This window comes from Vidua chalybeata, chromosome 14 (assembly GCF_026979565.1).
Source record: "Vidua chalybeata isolate OUT-0048 chromosome 14, bVidCha1 merged haplotype, whole genome shotgun sequence".
Taxonomy (NCBI): domain Eukaryota; kingdom Metazoa; phylum Chordata; class Aves; order Passeriformes; family Viduidae; genus Vidua; species Vidua chalybeata.
The window spans coordinates 19,318,629-19,343,852 of NC_071543.1; the positions used below are offsets into that span (position 1 = coordinate 19,318,629).

The following is a 25,224-nucleotide window of genomic DNA, read 5'->3' on the forward strand; positions in this document are numbered from 1 at the left end:
GGGACACGTGGGGCTCTTCCACCCTGTTCATGTCCATGGTGTGCTGTAGCCAGCGTGGCTCAGTTTTCCCCAAGCCTGAGAGGGCACAGCACAGGGCTGTGAGAGATGCTCACACTGGGAGGGTTTCCTGCCTTGTGGTGTTTAGCCAGAGCCCAAAATCCTTCCCTTCTGCTGGACAGCGTTCCAGCTGACCAAGGCTTTTCTCCCAGTCTCTGCCAGACGTTAGGGAGGCCCTGGAGGGTCCCTGCAGCTGAAAATGCTCGATATTGGTGCTGTGGAGCCAGGCAGGGCTGGGCACGAGGAGGTGGCAGCTGGCAGGATGGTGACAGGGCACCGTGTAAAGCTGGCACACGTGGCCACAGGCCCGAGACGTTCCTCAGGACGGCTGGGGGAGCTTGACGTCCGTAAATGATTCTTCTGCCTCCTGCTAATTTTAGCCTGGAAGTGTTTACAAACACAGCAGCATTGGTCTCTGCTCCTGATCCAGCAGGATTTCAGCCCCATCCCTGCTGGCATAATCCCTACAGGAACAACAAAACGGGATGCAAAGCAGGGATAGCCAAGGGACCACTCAGACTGGAGGCACAGAAAGGCAGATCCCGGGGCTATGAATAATGTATCTGCAGCTATCACAGTGTCACCAGAAATTAAATAGTATGTACACCTAGGGATCATTTTGGAGGAGAAAAATGGGGATCAGGGAGCCAAAGCTGAAAGCACAGTTTTAGTGGTGCTCCAGGGTGGTGTCTGGCAGTGTTTCAGGAAAAGGCCAGGGAAGGCTGGCATGACAAGGTGTCACCAGCACTGAGCCCAGGTGCTCTTCTGCCTCACACAAAGTGTCGAGTGTTGGTGCACACAGGTTACTGCACACAGCATCTCTGATCTGAACACACTGCTTGGCTACGAGGCAAGAGGAAAACATAAAAAAAAATTCAATTATATCAACACAGTTCATATGGAGCTTTGGAAACAGATTTTTAAATACACACAAACCAGTTTAAAATCCTTTCCCTTTCTAAACTCTGACCTCCAAGTACAGTCCTTTGAGCAGGGTACATCTCCTGAAGTGTTTGTGGTTCTCTACAAAGGATGAGCAGGCAGAATCCCCCTGGGCTGGCAAGGCAAGGACCTGCACTTGATTCTGGTCTAAAGGAGAAAGGCTGTAGCTGCAAGCTCTGCCTTGAACAAATCCAAATCCCCCAGCTTACCTGAAGTCTGCTTTGTTAAAAAAAATCTCCAGTCATGAGACAACTGATTTTCAGAGCTAAAGCTCTGCTTTTCTCCAAGATCAAGCTACTAGACACTGCTACAGCCAGCCCTCTGTGCTGTGGGAATTTGGTGGGTCAGGAGGACTCACACAACTCTATAAAACAAAAGGGAAAAGCAATTCTCATTTCTTTGCTCCTGCTCACACACGGCACCGTGCATGTCATCGAGATCAGAACTTGGTTGGCACATAAGAAATGCCAGCTGCCATCTGACTAAGACATGTGAGAGGCCTAGGAGGGAGCTGCAAGTTCAGCTCAGCTAGAAATGAGCGGGAAGCCTGGGGACACACGACATGACCAGAGTGTCAGACCCGAGGAAAGAGGAGAAATGGTGCACAGCTGCTCAGTGCAGTATGGGTGAGCTTCATCTTCTGATCCTGGGTGAGAGCTGGACCTGGATCACGTCTGAGTGAAGAGAATGATAGAAAAAATTCCATCAGATGCTGATAAAATTGCTGCAAGTTAAAAAGAGCCAAGGCAATGGGATGAGCTGCACGGAGCTTTAAAGGAGAAGGCAATTCCATGGAGGAAAAGAACAAAAGCAGTAGAGGTAATAGGCTCATGTCAGAGGAAGCATTGTGCCCTGGATGTCAGGGTCAGGTTTGGTGTGATGGACATTGTGCCCTGGATCTCAGGCTTGGTTTGGTGTGATGGACATTGTGCCCTGGATCTCAGGCTTGGTTTGGTGTGATGGACATTGTGCCCTGGATCTCAGGTCTGGTGTGATGGACATTGTGCCCTGGATCTCAGGCTTGGTTTGGTGTGATGGACATTGTGCCCTGGATCTCAGGCTTGGTTTGGTGTGATGGACATTGTGCCCTGGATCTCAGGGTCAGGTTTGGTGTGATGGACATTGTGCCCTGGATCTCAGGCTTGGTTTGGTGTGATGGACATTGTGCCCTGGATCTCAGGCTTGGTTTGGTGTGATGGACATTGTGCCCTGGATCTCAGGGTCAGGTTTGGTGTGATGGACATTGTGCCCTGGATCTCAGGCTTGGTTTGGTGTGATGGACATTGTGCCCTGGATCTCAGGCTTGGTTTGGTGTGATGGACATTGTGCCCTGGATGTCAGGCTTGGTTTGGTGTGATGGACATTGTGCCCTGGATGTGAGGTTTGGTTTGGTGTGATGGACATTGTGCCCTGGATCTCAGGCTTGGTTTGGTGTGATGGACATTGTGCCCTGGATCTCAGGCTTGGTTTGGTGTGATGGACATTGTGCCCTGGATCTCAGGGTCAGGTTTGGTGTGATGGACATTGTGCCCTGGATCTCAGGCTTGGTTTGGTGTGATGGACATTGTGCCCTGGATCTCAGGCTTGGTTTGGTGTGATGGACATTGTGCCCTGGATGTCAGGCTTGGTTTGGTGTGATGGACATTGTGCCCTGGATGTGAGGTTTGGTTTGGTGTGATGGACATTGTGCCCTGGATCTCAGGTCTGGTGTGATGGACATTGTGCCCTGGATCTCAGGCTTGGTTTGGTGTGATGGACATTGTGCCCTGGATCTCAGGTCTGGTGTGATGGACATTGTGCCTCCTCAGCTCCATCATCATCAGCTCCACAGAGGCTGGAGCAGATCAGCTGCCACTGCCAGTCTGCAGCTCGGTGCAGTCAAACATCAAAGCTCCTGCTCCAGCTCCACTTCAAAGCCCTTTAAGTTTCACGACTTGACCAAGTAGAAGGAGGAGCTGTGAGGGGAAAGCTGTAAGCACAGAATGAAGGGCTGTGTGGGGGAGGGCCCTTTGCTCTTACCTTACACAGTGCAAAGCAGTGAGGATTGTGAGTTGTGCTTCTTGTTGTGTTCATGAGAGGTGTGGGAAACCTTCACCCTGAGACTGTGCTGTGGGTAGCACAAGAACCACTCTCAGGCCTTCCATCTTTATGCTGTCACAAACCTTTCACCAGCCTTGGAGAAGGTGCCCTGGGCAAAAACCTGTTTTGACATCAAGGCACCTGCATTCAGTGTAGAACACTGAAAACTTCCTTCATTTTCCTTCACCCCACCTGCTGAAGTTCTGCCTGCAGGTGTCCAACAAAAGCTACCAAGTTAAGGCTTTATTTCGGTTGGTTGTGGTCCCCAGTGTCTCCCCTGGAGAGGACACAAGCTGCTTTCACTTCTGCAAGGCCCCAGCCCCGTGTGTTCTGTGTGTGAGCACCTCTGTGCAATGGGGCAGGGCTGGGCGAGCTAAAGGGAAGGGGAAAGGTGCTCCTTTATTGCCCTGTCCCATTGCAGCACAGCCCAGGACACCCCTGAAACCTCTGCCACTGCTCCTCAGTGCCCGTGGGCTGGTGCCAAATGCTTACTGCACCTCTGAAGGTTCTGGGGTCAGGGTGATGCTGCTGGTGCAAAGGAGAATTCTTAAACAGCTGCAGTTGATCAAACTTGAGGAGAGGGGCAACCTCAGAGGTGGGCTGGCGAGCAGGCATCTATTAGAGATAATCTGGGTAGGATTTTAAGACAGGAAGCTTCTTTTGTAGGTTTTCAAGATTTAGTTTTTGCTTCTCATTTGATTTTGTAAGACATTGAATTAATTGTTTTGCCCGTGGCAGTAACTGGTGAGTGATCTCTGCCTGTTCTTGAGACTTCTGTTACATTTTCTGTCCCCTGTCCTGTGGAGGAGGGCAGTGATGGAGCAGCTTTGGTGGGACCTGGCACCCAGCCAGGGCCAGCACTCCATGGATGTGTGATCTTTATCCCTTCCCACTTGGATCTTCCAAGGGCGTTTCTGTTGATCAGACTGAATTACTCAGAGAAATTAAACTGCAATCTCCGTACCATCCATTAGCTGGAACTCTATTTGCGTGCAGCAGTTGGGTTTTGGCAATCAAAAGGAAGAAGATTGTGCACAGCAAGCTGTCTGCCCAAAAAAGATCTTCTGTGTAGTGCTTAATACTGCATAGGAATAGGAATGGTAAAAAGAATTTGGGGGCCAAATGAAACATCCCTTGGAACAGGGACATGCCTGCTCGGGGACAGGCTGTGCTTTGGCCCTGTGTTTAGTATTTATCTCACCTGTAAATCCTCCTGGGCTTTGTTGTAGCACACAACTGGTAGTACAGAAACTTGCCCTGGCATTCCAGTTGAAGCAGTGAGTGGTAGGCCAGGAAATAAGGAGATTGCATTGGATTTCTCTGGGCTGGTTTCATAGGCACCACTGCAAAACAGAGACAACTAAACCAGACACTTGCCTTACTTATTTTATCCACATTGAATAGATACCTCCAGATGCCAGTATGAATATTGAAATATAAATTGAAATGAGGATTAAGTACTTGTATTAGCGAGACTTTATCATGTCTGGAATCTTAAATGTAGGGCCTAATCCTGCTCTGCCTGAATGTAGGGGGAGTTTTACTTCAGATTTAACTGGGAACATAGCAGGAGCCATCATGGCAAAGCTTTAAATGCACAATGTAAGATTCCTGCTATATAAAAGAGTAGAATCTGGACCTTTTACAAACCCCTGCCTACAGAAAAGAGAACATTTCAACTTGAGAATCAGCCAAAGAACCGAGGAAAAAGTACATTGAGGAGCAATGTCACTACTGTATCTGTGTGAGTTCCAAAATTCCTCAGGGAATATATGCCTCTATAGATATTTTACGAGGGCAGGAAAAGCATGTTCATGACTTGAGTGTGTGTTTTATAGACAGACCATACAGCTACTGCACATTAATACAGCCAGAGCTTTGCTGTATAAAAGCACTTCCAGTTTACAGTCTCAGATTGTTAAGTGATACTTGACTTAGCCAAGCCTGTGCCAAGTCAGAACCTTCTGGGAGATGTTTCTGGGGGAATAAATACCCTCAGCAGAGGCACAGCTCCGTGCAGCACGTCAGCTCTGCTGTGCCTGCTCCCCGAGAGCCACCCCGAGCTGGGAGTACTGGGAGAGCCCAAATCTGATCTGCTGTGTGTGTCTCTGCTGGAAAAGCCTCCTGTTTCACTTCACTCTGGAGCTTGTGAGCCCTGGGGCAATCCTGTTTGTCCCTCTGGGAAGGAGACTCAGAAACCATGCAAGGGCACAGATGATGCTCCAGCCATTTGTGCTGCCTGGCTTGTTGCCACTCAGTTTAAATGACTCCACTGCAATCTCAGAGGCACACAAAAGGTGTGCAATTAGAACAATTGACTGATACCTGACTTTATATCCTGCTCCCCCAACAAAGACTGTCTTGAATTTAAACCCTCCCAAGGCACACAGGGAGCACCTAATCAGCATTTACACAGACACATCAGATTTCTTTGTATTAAACTTCACTAAATCTCCTTCCTCTGGGTACCTGATTTATCTGCAGGTGCAGAAATTGCTGTAAATTCAGAAACTCAGAGAATCTGTCAGTGAGAGGTACAGGATCTGTGTCAGGGCCATGTACAGGTAAGTTTCTGCCTGAGCCTGGCTGTGCTGTGCAGCTTGCTGCCTATCACCTCTGTCACCACAGCATCCGAGTGCTTCTCAGCTTCCAGGGCTGGAGCTGGAAAGCAATGAGGGGACAATTTTCCCTGCTGTAGCTGGCAAGTGACGTACCAAGACACTGAGGTTCAGATTCATGTTTAAATACTTGAGTTAGTTAAAGAAATTCTGCTGCAAAGCCAGACCTGAAGTGACTTCCCTAAAATCCAGAGATGCTCACTTCAAAGCGAGGAAGTGAGGAGGGAATCTGAAGACACAAGGCAGCATCCTGACCACAGACACCACCTCCCCCAGGATATTTGAGCCATCGAGGCAGCTTTCACATTAAAGGCCGTGCAACCTGTACCTGGATTGCAATAAGCCTTCATGCAAATTCCCTTATATTTTGCATGCATAACACGATATTTTATTACTGTTTTAACTGACACTTCCAAGCCCTGAAAACTAGGGGGAAAAATGAACTCATTTTAAAACAGCAGGGTAAGCTCCCTCTGCCCACCAGCTGGTACAATTCTTCCACAACCTGCTGAGCTGCTGCCTCCTTCCAGTGTAGTGCAAGGGCCTCACTTGGTCAATGTAATAACTACTCCTGCAAAACTGAACAGGTCTCCTGGCAAAGATGGGAATGGCTCAGGTAAGGCAGGCTCACTGTCAGCACTAACACAGCATTTGTCAGTGATATTTGGTGTTGGAAAGTTCTCAGAGCAGAAGTGTGAATTGTCACTGACTCTCAGCAAAGACACTGCAAGTGCCTTTGAAAATCAGGTCTAAGTTGTATTGGGCAGCTGAAATCTCCTTGCTGGGGCTCATCAGCTCAGCTACTTCTGATAGTGCTGGCTCAGCTGAACCAGAGAGTCCCTCCTTCCCCATTCCACTTCCAGCTCCCTGGCTTCAGTGGTCCCTGTTTGGAGAGAAACAGGCAAGAAAAAGACCAGGTTTTTAACCCCCTGGAGAGTCGCCAATGTGTTAAAAAAACAAACAACTGAAGAGGCTCATGTGAAATAGACTTACATGGAGAGCACTGCAAGTCCGCTATCTTCAGAGGGCTTACTGAATGCTAGAATCATTTTGATTGGGAAAGGCCTCTGAGATCACCAAGTGCCACTGTTACCCCGCACTCAGTCCCATGTTCACCGCTAAGCCATGTCCCCAAGTGCCACACCTCTGCGGTTTGAAGTGCCCCCGGCGCCGGTGACTTCACCACTGCCCCAAATCCCGTGTCCCTGCAAAGCAAAGCTGACCCGACCCAGTCAAGGGCGAGCCAGGATCGCAGCTGCCATGCTGGCTCCAGAATCTCAGCTTGAACAGCCCCAATGGCCCTAACTGCACCTGATCGCCTGCCACCCGCGTGCGGTGCGAATGAGACCTTATCCCACGTCGTGTTTCATCACCCACTTACTCAGAGGCTGTCCTGCCGCCCGGCACTGCCCGGGGCAGGGGGGCCGCGGAAAGCCGAGCTGTCCCCAGCTGTCCCGGGCTGCCGGGCAGGAATTCGGCCCCGCTAAAAATAGCGGCCCCGGGGCTGCTGCTGTGCCGGGGACCCCCGGCGGGCAGCGGGGCCCGGGGACCGCTCAGGGCACAGCGCCTTCCCGGCTGCCAGCCCTGCCTCGCTCCCTCTCGGTGCTGCGGAACTCCCTCGTGTCCCTCGCCCCAGACGGGCCCCTCCGCCGTGGGGAGAGGGCCAGCAGGAGCCCGGCTGCCGGGCCGAGGGGCTGCCCCGGGCCCCGCACGGCTCGCCCGTCCCCGCGGTTTATTTCGGGCGCTGCCGAGCGGGGCCGGGCTCCAGGGGCTGCTCCGGCTGCGTCCCTCCCCGGACGGCGGCCCCGGCAGAGGAGGCTTTGCCCCGCCGAGGAGAGCGTGGGGAGAGGGGGGCGGCACACGCCGCTTTGCAGCACAGGTGAGGGGCTCTGGCGGCTCTTGGGGTCCCTTCCTGCTCCCCGAGGGGGATGGAGCTGGGGAGAGAGGGGTGAGCGCCGTCCCACGCCCGGGGCAGAGCAGCAGGGCTGGGCGGCAGCCGGCGCGGGCTCTGCGCGTTCCTGCCGGGGGAACCCGATCCCCCTTTGCCCTCCGTGCCCGCTGTTACCGGGAACCCGATCCCCCCTTTGCCCCCCGCGCCGGCAGCAACAGGCTGGGGAGCGCCGGGCCCGCGCCCAGAGCCGCCCCTGCGGGGCCGGGAGCGGCTCCCCGAGCCGGGCACAGCCCGGGGCCGCCCGTGGGGCAGCGCTCCGCCGCCGGAGGGCAGCGGGAGGCGCGTTGGCCCCGCTTCCCCCCCGTGCCGGTTAATGGGGCCTCGGTGCGGGTGATGGCGAGGGGGATGCGCGGAGCCGGGCGGCTGCAGCTGCCCCCTCCAGCCCTCCTCGCTGCCGCGAGCGTAAACCTGCCGCCTCTTCTGCAGTGACGGGGACTCGCGTCCTCCTCCTCCTCCTCCTCCTATCCGCGGCTGCAGCTCCGCCGCTCCATCCCATTATCATTAGGGGAGGATGCGAAAAGAGAAAAACCCGAACCCAACACACCCAAGCAAGCAGCCCCCCCCAGGTCGCGGTACCCCCCTCCCCCCGGTCGGTGGGACTTGCAGGACCAGCTGCGCTTCCCTGGCCCTGGGGAGGGGAGGCAGAGCCGGGGAGGCGGGGGAAGGAGGGGGCCGGGGCCAGGCAGACACAGGGAGTATCGCTTTTGTCTCCGGCACGGCGAGCGGCGCAGGGGCTCGGTGCTGCGGCTGCCGGAGCCCCCCGCTCCCCGCTCCGCTCCCGCAGGCACCGCGGCGGCGCCGCCGGGCTCCGAGGCTCCGCTCCGGGGAGCGGGCAGCTCGCCGGCTCCTCACTCCCCCCCCCTTCCCCTGCTCCTGGTGATATTTCTGCCTTTTCGGCGTTGAGGATCCCCCACACGCACGCACGCTGCCCCCCGCCCGAGGTTTCTTTGGGTCCAGCCGGAATTCGCGACGCTCCCGGGGATTTTCCCACCCAAGCTGGGGTCTATGAGCGGGAAGGTGATCAAGCCCAAAGAAGAGAAAGATGCTTCCAAGGGTAAGGCAGGCGCAGCCGCCCCGATAACCGGCTCGTTGCCCGGCCCGACCGCGGACAGCCCGACCTCACCGGGCCGGGAGGGGGGCACGGCTCCGGGGGCAGCCCCGGCTCGGGGGACCCCGGCTCGGGAGGGAGCGGCAGCCGTGCCCGGCGTGCGGGGCGCTGCACGGCACCCCGGCGCGGCGGCGGGGCCCGCTCAATGCGGCACCGGCGGCAGCGGGGCCCCCCCGTTCCCCGCCGGGGAGGGGAGGGGGCGGCTCCGGCCGGGGCCGGGGGTGCTCGGCGCTGCGGCGGGCCCGGCTCCGGCCGCGGCGAGCGGGGCGGCGAGGGGAGACATCGCCATGGAGACGCGGGGCCGGGCACGGCGGGACCCAGCCGGGGCCGGGCACGGGGGCTTCCCCGCCCCGCTTCGCCCCGGGCCCCGCGGCGCTGGGGGCGTGCGGGGCCGGGCTGCCCGCGCCGGCTGCATGGCCGGGATGCGGGGGTCCCTGCCGGGGTCCCTGCCGGGGTGCGGGAGTCCCTGCCGGGGTGCGGGGGTCCCTGCCCGGGTCCCTGCTGGGTCCCTGCCGGGTCCCTGCCGGGGTGCGGGAGTCCCTGCCGGGGTGCGGGGGTCCCTGCCCGGGTCCCCGCCGGGGTGCGGGGGTCCCTGCCGGGTCCCTGCCGGGGTGCGGGGGTCCCTGCCGGGTCCCTGCCGGGTCCCCGCCCGGGGTCGCACAGGTGGCCGTGTGCCCCGCGCCCTCCCCGGCCGCTGCGGGGCTCGGTGTCCCCGCACACCCGCTGCGCTCTCGGACGCCCGGCTGCGGGGAGCGGGGGGGCTGTGGCCGGGCCTCCCCGAAGGACCAAAACCCGCTCCTTATCTCCTGGCTCCCTAAAACGGAGTGGGACACTTCCCTGCCGTTTACCCGTTTACTTTTCTAGCAGCCTGAGAGGCCGAATCTAAACAATACAGCCTTTCTATTCCTGATAAAAAGCTTTTTGGTTTCATGGTTTTGAAAATTTATGTTTAACACTTTGGAAAGCTTTTTTTTTTTTTTTTTTTTTTTTTTTTTTTTTTTTTTTTTTTTTTTCATGTGAGTCTTTCCCCTAACTCTGTCTTTCCCCTTCTTACTATGTTCTGTCTCATGTCCAAATCCTTAGCTTTTGCATGACATTTTATTTCTTAGCAACACAATCAACTTCACTACTTAGATGCGTTGCAAAACCTTACTATTTTTAGATAAATACGTTTTGCCTTTACATTATATCCTTTGAAGTTGAGTTGGTTTTGATTTTCTTTCATGGTGGCCGTATTTGCTATATTGTGCTTTAAATAATTTATTAAGCGCTGCAGAACAAAAGATTCCCGCCTTTCTGAGGAATTATTTTGCATGATTTAGAACTCTGTTATAAACAAAAAGAAATTGCCATGTTTGTGCCATGCTTGCCTGAAAGCTTATTTTTAAAATCAAGCTTACACATCCCATTTTGTGCTATGATTACAAGTTTTAATGACACACTTCGTGGCTGAAATTGCTTTGGCACATTTCAGACCGGTGGGACAAAGGCATTTGTATGCCTGTTAATGAGTCAGTGATGCCTGAGACGTGCGAGGCTGTGATGTCAGCGCTGACAGGGTAGCAGAAGGTGAATATTCTGAGGCTCCCAGGAAAAGCAGTTGGTGCTGGTACTCTGCTTCCAGGAGACGCTCCCTGAGCTCACAGAAAAACTTTCTCTGCTAGCACCAAGTGAGGAGGCAGTTGTAGGTGCAGCGGGAGGAGCCGATACGTGTGAGGTGGTTTGTGAGTCACGGTGAGCACCTGTGAAATAGCTTTCAGGAGGGCTCCGGGGATGCTGAGAAGGAGTTAATATTTACTAGCTCATATAGAGGCTGCGTGCTCGTCTTTAACCTCTTGAGTTGTAGACAAGGATAGGAAATGTATTTGTCTCTGAACCACCTGAATTCTCTTTTGGTGATGGCAAGTGTTAATACTCTTAATGGGAATGTTTAATTTGGCTCCAGCCATGGTAAATCCAGGCGGTGATGGGTGGGTTTTTTTATTAAAATTTTTTGGTTTGGATGGGGTTTTTTATACAATAAACCAGTGATTTGCCTGGAAAGGATGGGATATCGTTTCCTGCATTTTCCTGCAGGTGCACTGTGGCACTGGAGTCCTGAGAGGAAGCTCTGTGGTTTTGAGTCAGTTAAGCTCTTTTCAAAGAACAGCAGAATCGTGTTTTACATGCGAGTAGCCTGTTGTGGTGGTGGTTCGTGTACCCCCGTTCTGTAAGGCAAGGTGATGTCGTTTGAATACCTGCTGTAAATGCACCTGTCCCAGGGCTCTGTTTGCCCAATAAATGTGGAATGCTTCTCAGTGGGAGCAGTGCCAGCTTTTCTTACTCCTTAGGCATTGCAGGGCCATGCATGAGGTGAGACCTTGCTGTAGTTCTCTACAGAATTTGGGGAGGGGGTGTTGATGTTCCTACATGTTCAGCCCAAATGCAGGAGCTGCGCTGTGTACGTTGTTGAAAGACACTTTGTTCCACTGGCTTTTGGGGTGTCTCTTTTTAGAAAAAACTGATTTATACAGAACCTTGAAAGGCCATGGAGTTTGCTGGGAATAAGCACGATCCAGAGCAAATACTCAACTGCCTTGCAGTGGTTTTTTGCAGTTAAATTATGCTTTTGTAAAGTCTGTGGTGGTGTCAGTGGAGTTCTGCAGGTGCTACAGAAGTATAAAATCTATTTTTAATTAAAATAGTGGGGGTTTTTCACATCTTTCCTGAAGCCAAAGGGGAAGGTAACTGCTTGCTTAAGAGTGTGCTGGTCCTGCTTGTAAGTCCTGCCTAGAAAACCCAGTGATGGCTGTGTTTTGCTCAATATCTGGTTGCTTTTAAAAGTGTCTGTGGGCATTTAGAATTATCTATCCTAATCTTAAATAAAGCTCACGGATTAACAGAATGAAGTCAGGGATGTGCACCTGTACTTTCTGCAAGATGCTGCATTAACTGTGAGTGTGTTCCTACAAGATTATGGCAGATTATGGCATTGATTTCCCCTTCCCTTATTTATTTTCGGTGGTGTGAGAGTTGGACGGGTGCAGGGTGCTGTGAGCCCAGGTATCCTCCCAGCTGCTTCCCAAGGGCAGATGGGCAGGGCTGCTGCTGCTCCGGGGTGGGGGCTGTTTGGGGCAGCCAGCAGCTGGTTCCAGAGAGCAGCCTGTCCCTTCTGGGCTGGGCTCAGCCTGGGGCAGGAGTCTGTGTCTCCTCACTCCTGTGTCCAGGGTGGGCAGGAATGGGAGGGTCTGGAGAAGAGCAGCTCAGCATCCCACAGTGCTCACTGATTTTGGGAGCAGCTCTCCTGCACTCCCAGCACAGCAGTGCTCACTCACTGATTTTGGGAGCAGCTCTGAGCTCAGGGGATGCTCTGGGAGCATTCCCAGCAGGGCAGTGGTCACTCACTGATTTTGGGGGCAGCTCTGAGCTCAGGGGATGCTCTGGGAGCATTCCCAGCACAGCAGTGGTCACTCACTGATTTTGGGAGCAGCTCTCCTGCACTCCCAGCACAGCAGTGCTCACTCACTGATTTTGGGAGCAGCTCTCCTGCACTCCCAGCACAGCAGTGCTCACTCACTGATTTTGGGAGCAGCTCTGAGCTCGGGGGATGCTCTGGGAGCACTCCCAGCACAGCAGTGGTCACTCACTGATTTTGGGAGCAGCTCTCCTGCACTCCCAGCACAGCAGGGCAGTTCCCACCAGGCAGGTTCTTGTCCTGCCACGGAGCTGCTGTGCCCAGAGCCTGGCTGTGCCAGGGCAGGGCACTTCCCTCAGAAGTTCTTGCCTTGCACTTTGGGCACGGTGCATCATCGAGTGTCCCCATCGGTCCTTGGGGCTGTACCAACATAACCTGTCTGGAATTAAATATTTTTTATCTTCTCTCTGGGGGAGGGTTTTGGGCAGGAGGAGAGCACTGGGCATTGCAGAGGGAGCTGAGATGTGCTGAAAGCCCTGTGCTCTGGACCAGGGCCTTAGAGGGCTCGTGCTCTCTGGTATTACAGCCAGGCTCTCTCCACAGGCTGCTGTGCAATTTGTGTGGCTCCTCTGAGCAGAGTCAAGAGCTGGAGCAGAGAGTCTCAAACTGAATCTGAGGAATGGATTAATCTGTGTTTGTTTTCCTTTTTGCTAAGGGGATTATGTACTATTGCCTTCCCCAGCAAAGCAGATGCTGGGGGATCTTCTCCTGTCACCGTGCTGTCACACTGCAAGGAACTGAGATAGCTTTGTCCAAAAGTCTGATAACCTCAGCCATAAGCAGAGAGAAAATGCAGAGTGTATTTTCTTCCACAAAAAGCAAAATAGGAGCATTTGTGAAACTGAAAGCTTCTAATCTGAGAAGAGTGTATTGAAATAGTGACAGTAACAGTGAAGACTTTGGAAGTACAGGTACTATTCTAATTCAGTGACAGCAGAAAACAAAGCACTTAGAGAAATCACTTGGCAGGAAAAATAGAAGTCAGAATTTTGAGGTATCTATTACTGCTTTTCCTGGCTTTATGGGAGTGTAGGATAATGCAGCTTATGATTGAAAGGTCTGGAGAAAAGCTGACAAAAATAAAGAAGCTGATCTCAACAGTTATATTTCCATAGTACTGATTCATGAGAAAGTAACTTACTTCAGGGACTGAAGAGGAGCAGCATGTAAGCTGACCACGTCTTGGTCTGAGTCCACGGAATCAAAATTAGCAGCAAGTGCAGCCCTGGTGAGAAGGGGGAAGGGAGCACGGTGCCAACTGCCTCAAGTGCTGCTTGGCCAGCTCAGGTCGCAGGCAGGGCATTTCTTTGTCTTTTTGGGTGCCAGTTCTTTCACATTTCAGACCAAAAGCCCCACCAAAGTTCAGCAGCAGCTGCAGTTTAGGATATGAACTTGAGGATCTGTTCAGGCAGGTGCTTGCCCGCAGCAGGCTGGGTCTTCTTGTGGTCACTTGTGCTACTGACTTACACATCAGAACTTGTGTTTGTGTTATAAACACGGAGTGGCACCAAAGAGTGGGTGCTAAACACAACGCTTTTGTTTTGTTCACCTCACACTGGAAGTCTTTGGAAGCCTCCTGTCTGGGATTCCAGATTTCACTCTGAATAGATGCCTGCATCGCCCACTGGCAAGCGGCAGCCAAAATCCGGGCCGTGCCCCAGCCCATCCTGGGTATTGATGCTGCAGGTCACAGTGGATGCTCAGTGCTTGGCTGAGATCCTGATCCATTCAGAACTCCCATTGACACCCGTGGGAGTTCTCTGTGTCTGCCCCTGGCATTGCCTCTGATTAGTGGGTGGTTGTTAATGTGCCCATGCTTGGAATATTTACAGTAACTGCCTCCTGTTATGACTCATTATCTGGGGCTGGCTTTGGTGCCACGAACGACAGTAACTCTTCATAAAAGAAACATCCTTCCCTCTCAATCCCAAGACACTGGCCCTCACATATGTTGATAAAACGTCAGCAACTAAAAAGTGGAAGCAGTCTTGAGATGAAAATGCCAGCACATTTGTGCTGATGCTCTTGAATGGCTTTCAGTGTTGAGGAAATCCACAGCAAGGCAGGATTTCCAGGGACAAGCTCCACACTCTGGGGTTTGTTAGTGTTGGTTCTTGTGTGGCTGCTGTCCACGCCAAGAACTCGTGTTGTACAGAAGGTAGTAAAAGTCATCTTTTTTTTTTTTTTGCTTCTAGAGGAAAACTTAGTAATAGTTGCTTCTTGGCAGATGCCAAATCTCATGTTCAAAGGAAGAACTCCAAGGCAGATGAAGCCTGGAGGATGAGGAGCCCCACAGAGCATTGCAGGGTGCTGCGAAGGGAGGAGCACCAGCAGCACAGCAGGTGCATAAGAATTTGCATGGCTTAGGCTTCTGGCATCTCTGTGGCCACCCACAGTACCCTGGAGACTCGTCAGTAACTCTATTTGTGCCACTGACTGAGATTTCCTGCGAGGCACTGGTCTAAGCCCTGTGCTTTGGGAACTGAGTGCTGCAGGGTAGCCTTGGGTCAATGAGTGTTCATTTGCTGCTTCTCTTCCTCATTGTGTGTTAGTGCTGAAGTGGCTTGAAGAGGACACAGCTCCAGAGTTGTGTGAAAAACCTCCTCAGGAGCGAAGGCTGAGGTGTTCCTCAAGCTCCTGCAAGCACTGAATCCATGCTTGGATGAAATGCTCTGAAAATCTGGAGGTGTCCTGTGTACAAACAAAACATTTGTAACTCAGAGAGGACCAGCTTCACATCCTGGACAACCTCTAGCTGAGCATTTTCAGACCAGGATTTTTGTGTGCCCTGTTGGTGGCTGGATGCTCTCAGAGGTTCTGTGCTTTCAGATCTCCTCTGTGGGACTGAAGCTTTCTTAGCCACTCCTGTCCCTCTCAGCTGAGCCTGGCTCTGAGGCTTGTGTAGCCCAGACTGTTTTTCCTTCCTCAGCTACATCATTTGACCTAACAAAACTCTGTTCATTTCCCAAAACATGTCTTGGTCAAACGTACATGGAAATGCACATTAAAAACCAAAATGAGACAACTATGTTATTTATGTTATTTACAATAATCCTTTCATTTTTGTGTATGGTATTTTGGGTAAAGAGTTTCTATGAATTGCCTGGTCTGGTTTCATGCTCAATATTTGTATTGTGTTGCTGAGTGAAATGAAGGTGAAAATAATTTGAATTGCACCCTCAGGCAGGTAACAATTCAGTTCTTTTCATGAAGAGAGTGTAAAGTGAGACCGTTCTCCACTTAATTAGTTTTGTGAGAGTGATGTATAAGGCAAGGTCAGTGCTAAAGGAGGAAAGGGCTGGCATGGATTGAACACTGCTTACGTTGTTTGAATAATTAGAGCATCACTGTGAGGTGGGAGGGAGCAGAGGACAGAAATGAAGTGGGAAGAAGAGATATTCCTGAAATAGCAATCGAATTGGCATTGATCTGGGCTGCATTACATGTACACAGTTCAAGATTGACTAAATCTGAGCTGGTGGTGGTTTGTTACCTGTGACACTGGTTGTGCTGGCAGCTGAAATGACTGTGTGTTTATAGAGATATCTGTTCTGTGGCCCAGGGAATCTCTAGATGCTTTTCAGAACCTGGGGTTTGATATAATTGATACAAGGCTCTCTTGGTTGCTTTAAGAATAAATTGTTTAGCCAGTGCTTGTTATCTTTGATACCTGTGCATTGAGTTACCACCCAATTTAGGATGAATTTCTGCTGTGTTGGTGGGATCAGATGGGTGGTGGGCATTGTGCAATCCCCCTCTGACCTGCGTGTTCTGCAGGCACTTGCTTGGGTGTCACTGTGCAGAGTGACAGCTTCACCTCAGTCCAGCACAGGGGGTGCAGCAGCAGTGCTGCCCTGCTCTGGCTGCTGTGTCCCTGTCCTTGTCCCTGTGCTGCCCTGTGCCTGTTGCTGCCCTGCTCTGGCTGCTCTGTCCCTGTCCCTGTGCTGCCCTGCTCTGTCCCTGTGCTGCCCTGCTCTGTCCCTGTCCCTGTCCCTGTGCTGCCCTGTCCCTGTCCCTGTCCCTGTCCCTGTGCTGCCCTGCTCTGTCCCTGTGCTGCCCTGTCCCTGTGCTGCCCTGCTCTGTCCCTGTCCTTGTCCCTGTCCCTGTGCCGCCCTGCTCTGTCCCTGTCCCTGTCCCTGTCCCTGTCCCTGTCCCTGTCCCTGTGCTGCCCTGTCCCTGTCCCTGTCCCTGTCCCTGTCCCTGTGCTGCCCTGTCCCTGTCCCTGTGCTGCCCTGCTCTATCCCTGTCCCTGTCCCTGTCCCTGTCCCTGCTCTGTCCCTGTGCTGCCCTGTCCCTGTCCCTGTGCTACCCTGTCCCTGTCCCCGTGGGCTCTGGCACTGGGACTGACGTGCCAGAGGTGCCATGTCCCTGTCCCTGTCCCTGTCCCTGTCCCTGTCCCTGTCCCTGTCCCTCCTCTGGCTGCTCTGTCCCTGTCCCTGTGCCGCCCTGCTCTGTCCCTGTCCCTGTCCCTGTCCCTGTCCCTGTGCTGCCCTGTCCCTGTCCCTGTCCCTGTCCCTGTCCCTGCTCTGTCCCTGTGCTGCCCTGTCCCTGTGCTGCCCTGTCCCTGCCCTGTCCCTGTCCCTGTCCCTGCCCTGTCCCTGCCCTGTCCCTGTCCCTGCCCTGTCCCTGTGCTGCCCTGCCCTGTCCCTGTCCCTGCTCTATCCCTGTCCCTGCCCTGTCCCTGTCCCTGTCCCCGTGGGCCCTGGCACTGGGACTGACGTGCCAGAGGTGCCATGTCCCTGTCCCTGCTCTGTCCCTGTGCTGCCCTGTCCCTGTGCTGCCCTGCCCTGTCCCTGTCCCTGCTCTATCCCTGTGCTGCCCTGTCCCTGTCCCTGCCCTGTCCCTGTCCCTGCCCTGTCCCTGTCCCCGTGGGCCCTGGCACTGGGACTGACGTGCCAGAGGTGCCATTTCCCCAGAGCAGCCCCTCACCCGTCTGATCGTCCTTGCCCTGAGAACGTCCCGAGGTGGCACCAGGGCTGCTGCCAGGACTGGTGAGGCCTTTGTGGAGCCTTGTGGAAGCGCGTGGGACGTGCTGGACCCCCCGGGACAGCCCTGCTGTCACCTCACAGGGGCCCCTGGGGATGAGCCCTGGCAGGGACACACAGCTCAGCCTGGGCACGTGGGGACAGCGAGGGCTGGAGCCCCGGCCTCTGCTGACCAAGGTGACAGGTGACTTCCCCTTCTCACCGGGCAGGAATGGGGCAGTTCCTCTCCCTCCTGGCCACAGGGGACTGTTCCCATGTGCTGGTGGCTTCCCAGGGACTGCACAGCAGAGGTGACAGCTTCCAGGAGCTTCACTCAGGTTTTAGCCACTGAGTTTAATGATGGGAGTTTAGGAGTTCTGAGCCACTTTCCCCTGCCCCCATAGCCTGTTTATGCAAATCCAGTGGTAATTAGCACTCATCTAGTTGTTTTATTTTTCTGTTCATTTTGTGTATGGAATCACAGAATGGTCCTCACTGGAAGGGAGCACTGGAGCTCCTCCAGTCCAGCGTGCTGCTGAAGTGGGATCTCCTGACACATCACTCAGGACTGTGTCCAGACAGCTTTTGAGTCCCACCAGGAAAGGGGAATCGGGAATTTTCAGTGTTTTTCCTCTTCCTTTTTGCTCAAATTTTAGAAATTTCTGGTTTTCTTTAAATGAAGGGGAAAAGCACAGGGCATTTTTTCTTGCATGAAATGGAAAGATACAATAGAAAGTATGAAAGTACTAGAGAGGAAAGCCAGGAGAGAGGGGCAGGGGAGAGAGCCAGCAGGAGGAGGGAGCAGTGCAGACTGAGCTCCAGGTGATGCACAGCACAGCTCTGCTCACACCTGGCCTCGCACACTCTCACCTGCCCAGCAGACACAACACACAGCAGGACAGAGATTCCTTCTGCTTTTGTTCTTTCAGCCATCTTCCAGCAGTTTCCAAGAAGATGGTAGGTACCTTTCTTTTCCCGTGTCTCTTACGTAGCTCACTGCTACTGGCCACAATGTTCAAGTAGCTGAGGCTGGATTTACTTCCACACATTGTCAGTGTGCTGTCAAACTGCTGGCACAGAAACATTTTTCCTTTGGCTTTTACATCTGCTGTGGAGTTCTGTGCAGCTTTCTTGTATGTTCAGTACACGTGTGAAATTCTTATGTTGCTCTTACATCTCAATTTGCCCAAGTTGTGCTTCAGTACTGCCTGGGAAATGAGAAATGTTTTAATTGTGATTACACACAGTGCTCTGAACTGCTGTCACTTACACTTTGTTCCTCCCAGTGCTGCAGGAGAATAAGAAACCAGGACGGAGCCAGTTGTCACTGCAAGCCATTGTCACTTCTTGTGGGGTGCAGAACTGGGGTACCTGATCCACGAAAGTCCTCCCTAGTGAAATAAAGATGTGGAGGTGTTTGGGGAGTTGCAGTGCTGGTGGGAATTACAGGGGAATGCATTTCCTAAGGGAATGGTGGGTGGTTGGGTGAGGCCACCAGGCAGTGCAGTGCTCCTGTGGCCCACACTGTCCCCTCTGCTGCTGGAGGAGCAGAGGTCCCTGCAGCCACGCTGGTGCCCAGCAGTGCAGCTTGGTCATGTGCCCTGCTCTGCGATTGCTTCTCATCTTGCACAGCAGTGACTGAACGTTCGGAGACTGCCAAAAATAGCTGACTGCTTTCAAGTGATTGGGCAAGGAGAGCTGGAGTGACTTTCATCTGCTGCTCTCCTCCTCTTCCCCCTCTGCCCCGTGTTTGCTTTCTGAGGAGAGGATATTGGGTTTTCGTTTGCTTTGGCGGAACTCAATAAAAGGTGGTACAAGTGAAGTAAGTCAAGAGGGATCAAATGGCAAGGCTCTTCTTGATCACCTAATGGGGAGGCTACAGCAGCAGCAAGTCAGAAGTCTGACTCCAGCTGAAAAGAGGTTTTTGGGGTGAAGTGTGACCTGTTTCAGACCCACTCCGAGGTCAGGATACTGCCTGGCCAGGGAGGCTGGACAAGGAATGTCTGCTTTGGTGCTGGAGCTTGGTTGGTACCTGGCTGTTGGCCAAACAGAGCTGTTACTTGGCCACTGGAGAGCAGCAGAAATGGTTTCCTTGGCTGGAGGAGGGCTTGGGCTGTTTGTTTTGGGGTTGGGTTTCATGTTGTTTGTTTTGTTGGTTTTTTTTTTTTTTTTTCTTTTCAGATTACTAGTGCAAACCCCAGTTTTCAAGTTCTGGTTGTATAATTGTGTCTTTGGGAGGAATTTCTATCACGTGATTCCTGGGATGTTGGTGATTAGTGTAAATAACAGTCTCTTCATGAGGAGAATCCCCTTAGTAGGTGATGGAGAGGAGTGAAAGCTTTATAGGCAGTGATCCAGCAACTCCTGTACAAGGAGAGAACAGGTGGAAGACAGGAGAAAGATTCACTTGTACTTTTTCCTAGTAGTTCATTTAAGAACAATAGATGCTTTTGTTTAGGGATGCTTAATTTAAGTGGCAGCAATTCATGACTGTAGAGGAGAAAAGGATTACGCAGAGCTGCAAAAGTTGTCGGTTCTTTTCATGGCAACTTTCAGGGTTTAAAAATTTGAATTTGTTCCCTCACGGGGACATAAGCAAAACTTCTTTGGGGATTCTCAGGAAAAATAGTCACACTGGAGGTGTTTTAAGGAAAAAGACCTGTCAGGTTTTCCATCCCTGTCCTTGTTCCACCCTTGGTCTGAAAAGGCCTCCTGTCAAAACGGAGATGTTTTAGCAAGACTTTTGAGTATGATCAGAAAAATGAGTCAGGCCCTTCTGAACAATGTTAGGAAGAGATTTTGAAATTCGTAACAGCTGAAAAAAAGCAGGGTTTCGAGTCAGTGGTGTGGAGGATGGCTGGAAGCTCAGTAGCGAGGTGGCGGGGCTGTGCCTTTTGGTCTGGAAGTGTTTTTCCTTCACTCCACATTTGATCATGAAGGATGAACTTTAAATTGCTTTGTGGAATGAATACGAGGTGCCAGACTGAGAATGGAAGGGGGAGAAAGTGTGGTGCAGTGGCAGGAGAAAGCAAATTCTGTGAGACTTTGAACGATGGAAAATGGGCTTTGGAAAGTCTCTGGAGAGCACAAGGAAGCTGAAGAATGTAATGGAACAGGAGATATTATGGGTGTAACTCGTAGTAATATCAGACTGCAGTGAAAGCACGCAGGTTTGACAGCCTGAAACGGTGCAGAAAAGACTTGACAATCTGTCCTGCCAGGTGCCAAACATCTCTACTTTCCATTTACCCAGAACCTGTTAGCGCTCTGCTTTGGGCCCCTGTCAGTGAATGCTGGATATTCTTGTCATGCTGTGTTCCCACTATCACAAATTCTTACATTAAATGCATTTCAGGAGCCACTGAGTGTGCATGAGGAAGTCTGAGTGAGTGACAAAAGGCTTATGAAAGAAATGAAGAAAACCCAGCAGACTTTGACGCCGAGGTGCAGTGTCTGAGTGAGCTGTTTGCCAGGCAGTGCCTCTGTCACTGCGAGGAGATAACGCATTGCTCTTCTTCATAAAGCAGGGAGATCCTTGCTCTTAACTCATCCACAGTGCTTGCACTCCCTGTGAAACCCCGGTCTTTATATGGCTCTTCTTAAAGTGCCTTTGCTTCCTCTAATGGCTGTCCTTCTTGCTGCTTTAAAGCATTTCAGACTGTCCCTGTGCATGTGACGGGTTTGAATAACTGCTGCTAAGAGACTTTGGTAGCTCATCGGTGTTCACTGGGGTGGCACCTTGTAAAGAACAGACCCTGAGCCAGTACTGTCCTCTCAGGTTAGACTGAAACACGACTTCTGCTGCTCAGGATCAGCCTTGCTGAATCAAATCCTCAGTGCAAGTGTGATATGCTTTGCACTTCATGGTGCTGACCGCTGTTGTGATGAATATTTTAAACTCTCCTTTTTTCTCGTATTTTTTTTTTTTCTTTATAAAAAGCGTGGGAGGGTTGTGTTGAATCAATGTTGTAAGATAAGCCTGAAGATTGCTAGAATGAACTGCGATTTTGAGGCTTGATTCTGCAGTATGAGATTACTGATGTATGTAAGAGAAACAGATTTGGTTCCTGAAATCTGATCTTGCAGCAGCAGAAAACCGTGTTGGTGAATAAAAGGGAGCAGAATCCTGTGTTTAGTTTGCATCCTCAGAGATTGCCTGGGAGATGCTGTGAACTGAAACAGTGGGGTTTGAAGTTTCTACCCTGTCCTGTGCTGGATGTCCTTGAAGGCAGCTGCTGCCTCTCCAGTTCTGCTGTATTTTGGTTGTTTTATGCTTCAGAATTTGGCTTTGGGAATTATGCTGTATAATTCAGTCTCTTGCATTATCTTCATCTTTGTCTGTTTCTTACTTATGGTTCACCCTTATTCACAAGCATAAGGATTATTGACTCAAAGGTCTTGAAGGATCATTAACACCTTGGTAAATATGGTGAGGATGAAGAGTCTTTGAAAGGTGGTGGTGGCATCAGTTTTTAACCCAAAATACCAGCACAAAGCATGGCAGTGTTAGTTTTGTGTGCATTTTGTATTCAGTACGCAGATCTGCAGTGGGCTCTGTGCTGTCTCTGTGTTTTACTGTGTGGAGAGAGCTGCTGGTGCTTTATCAATTCCAGCTGATCCTGCTGTGACCAGTGAGCAAGTTCTTTCTGTGGAGCGTGACTGCACGCGCAGGCTCAGCACCCTGGCTGCACTGATAGAAACCATCCGTGGGCTGGCTGGGCATCAGCTGGGCTAGCCCAGCTCTCAGAGCAGCAGGCAGTGTGAGGCTTCAGCTCAAACTGGCCACAGACCAGCTCTGCCTTTGTTCCTGAGCCTTCAAACCTCGCAGCAGTGAAGCGGGCTGCCCTAGCGTGCCCAGCTTCATTTCCCAAGATGGAATTTAATTTATTCCTTGCTCACTGACTTGAGTAAATCAATTAAAACTTGTGTGTGTGTGTGTGTAACAAGGCTTTGATGTAAGGTAATTGGTCAGGACGTGCAGACATATGAGGAAGGCGTGGGACAGATTCTGAAGTAAAAGACTGAAACGTGGTGAAGTTTCTTTTGATGTGGTGTGGTGGTAGCTAAATTCCCATCTTGTGTAGTAACAGGATTTTCTCTGGGTGCTGTGGTGTAAAACATTCCTCTTTGCACGTAATCCAGGTTAATCTTTTTCAGCTTGTCCTTTTGGAAACATGTCATGTCTCCATCCTTTTCACTTCGTCTGGAAAGGAGGTTAAAGATGGGAATCTCAAAATGCAAAGGCTATCAGCTCTCCACCTCTTTCAGTAGGCCAATATAGCTCACTAATTAATTATTTCCTGCACCTTGGCTACCTCTGGAAACTGGTCCCTTTTCAGTTCCTCTGCCTCTGTGGGGTGCTGTCCCCACAAGCTGGGATGACAAAGGTGTAAATCCTTCCTGTGCTCCTCCGAGTGCCTCCTGAACCATGAGGACTGACTTTAGGTCAGCCTGAAGCACTGGAGGGTGCAGCTGAGAGGGAGTGAGCACCTTGCCAGGCTTTCCTGCAAGGACAAGGTCCTCCCTTGCCCCAGAAGGGACAGAGGTGTGTGGGCACAGCTGTCTGAGTGAGCCCAGGGGTGTGGCAGTGCCAGGAGAGGCAGCCTCTGCCAAGGAGCCAGCCTTGCAGCTCATCTCCCCACGGCACTTTCAGAGCTGTAATAATTCTTGCTCTTGTTTTTCCTCCCCAGAAAAACGATACCTTGGCTCAAGCCACATGTGAACTATTGGGAATTGAGGAGTTGTTTGTGACCCTGAATCCAGAGTAAGGGCAGGTATTGTTCCCTGCAAGCTCTCCCCTTTCAGGCACAGATGAAGGCCTGATGAAAAGCAGTGTGGCTGAATCTTATTTTTAGCTTCTGTCCTGTGGTGATGTTTTTGTTGCTGTTGTTGGATCATTTGGGGTTTTTTTGGCTTTGGACTGCCTCTGTCAGGGGTCACGGTGTGTCAGAACAGCTTTGTTGTGTGTTTGTGCTGTTGGTGTTGCCTGGTGGCCCAGCCCTGCCTTGGTGCCCCGTGGCTGCTGGCACTGTGCTGCTGTTGCAGGGTCCCTGCTATGCTAACCAGGTTGCCTTGGGCACGTTAATGCCCTGCTCTTGCTGTCTGTTGTGGATGGCACACCTTCAGAGAGCTGTTTGCTCCCGTGCAGCCGTGTCCCGCATTTACCCCACGGTGCCAATTGCTGCAGCCACCCCACAGTGTCCTGTCCCAGCTCCATCCAGGAGCTGCTGCAGGGACCCAGGAGAGGCTGCTCTGCTCCAGCCCTCTCTGGGGCTGGCTGGTGGCTTCACCTCTGCAGCTTGGCTTGACTGGCCTGCCCCTCCAGCAGCCTCAGTGCTCGTGGGGCTGCACACAGCAGCTTCCAGTGGTTGTGGTGTCCTGTCCCAGGAGCCAACCCATCAGTGTGGGCTGCACACAGCAGCTTCCAGTGGTTGTGGTGTCCTGTCCCAGGAGCCAACCCATCAGTGTGGGGTTGCACACAGCAGCTTCCAGTGGTTGTGGTGTCCTGTCCCAGGAGCCAACCCATCAGTGTGGGGCTGCACACAGCAGCTTCCAGTGGTTGTGGTGTCCTGTCCCAGGAGCCAACCCATCAGTGTGGGCTGCACACAGCAGCTTCCAGCTTCCAGCTGCCCCTGTGTCCTGTCCCAGGAGCCAACCCCTCAGTGTGGGGCTGCACACAGCAGCTTCCAGCTTCCAGCTCCCTGTGTCCTGTCCCAGGAGCCAACCCCTCAGTGTGGGGCTGCACACAGCAGCTTCCAGCTTCCAGCTCCCTGTGTCCTGTCCCAGGAGCCCGTCAGTAACCACAGCCCAGCCTCCTTCCTCGGCTGGTAACTCACGGTGTTACCATCACTGCCTGCTGGGGCTGCTTGGGCAGCAGCCACCATCAATACCGAGGTGTTTTGTAGGTTATTGCGTTGTGCCCTGCAGCCTCTTGCCAACACTGCTGCTGGCACTACACCCTGCTGTCCTGGACGAAGCCAGCCGAGGTGATTCTCTAATGCAGAGGGCATACAGATACATAGGTGTCCCCATCCCATGGTTTGGTGTGCCAGTGACCAATCCAGTGGCTTATTTCTGGTGGCCTTGCTGCTGATGATCCCAGCCTTCCCCCTCTGCTTGGACAGGTGACAGGACTTGCTGTCCATGGAACATCCACAGTGCTCTGCAAGGTGCCTTTGTCACCTGCTCATTGAAAACATTTTTTTTTTGGGAATGTTTGTTTTCAGCTGTTTTGTAAAAATATTCTTTATTTCCTATGTATCTGTACACTTTTTTTTTTTTTTTTCTTTCCTTCAAGTTTTCCTCTTTGCTTCCTGGTTTTATTCTTGCCCTGGGCCAGGCTTGCTGTCAGATAGGGGCGGGAAGCTGATGCAAATCCTGTGCCCATGGTGTGTGGACCAAGCTCTCATCTTTGCCTCTGTTCTCATTAATGCCTTCTTTCATCTCCCCGAGCCCCTTCCCTTGTCTCACTGACAGCTGAATTGGAGACCAACAGCAGCTCTGCTCTAGCGGCGTTTTGCCCGAGGTGCCAGCAATCCACTAAAACTGACTCGGATCATGATTTTAATTGGTTTGATTTTTTGCCAGTGGCTCTAGAAAGAAAGCGAGCTATTTTAGTCCTCCTTCATCCTTGGTTTGTTTCATGAATCTGTCTGTGTTCTGCAAACCCCAAAGACTTTGAGGAGAGGAGCTGCCCTGCGGCGCTGGTGCCCCGGTGGTGTCGGGTTCGAGCGGGCACCGTCCTGAGCTGTGGGCACTCTGAGGGGACGTGGCCCCTACTGATTGCTGTAAGGAGCTGTTTCCCTTGGAAGAGTGGAGGCATTCAAATTCTTTGGTTTCAGCTCTTCTGGCTGTGATCTTTTTCTCCCTGGACTGCCGGCCCTCGCTTCTGGAGCCAAGGGAGGATAACTCGGCGAGCGCGGAGCTGAGCGGTGCCGCGTGCTTGTGCTGCTCTGCTGGGGACAGGAGCAGCCAGCTCGCCTCCTTGGTAAAGCTCTGCTTGCTTGGCAAACACCTGAGGTGTCCAAACGACTCACTGCTGCACACAGCTT

The 25,224-nt window shown here is 52.3% G+C and overlaps 2 protein-coding genes across 5 annotated transcripts in view; both read left to right on the forward strand.

Annotated features, from left to right (window-relative positions):
• Positions 1–25,224, forward strand: part of MCF2 (MCF.2 cell line derived transforming sequence) — a 174,602-nt gene that overhangs the window by 106,366 nt on the left and 43,012 nt on the right. The window lies entirely within an intron of this gene.
• FGF13 (fibroblast growth factor 13) overlaps positions 8,325–25,224 on the forward strand; it is a 208,728-nt gene continuing 191,828 nt past the window's right edge. For both annotated transcript variants that reach the window (XM_053955349.1, XM_053955352.1), the window contains exon 1: positions 8,325–8,701. In XM_053955349.1, the coding sequence (XP_053811324.1) occupies positions 8,653–8,701 (49 nt within the window). In that variant the 5' untranslated portion in view covers positions 8,325–8,652. The remainder of the gene's footprint in view (positions 8,702–25,224) is intronic.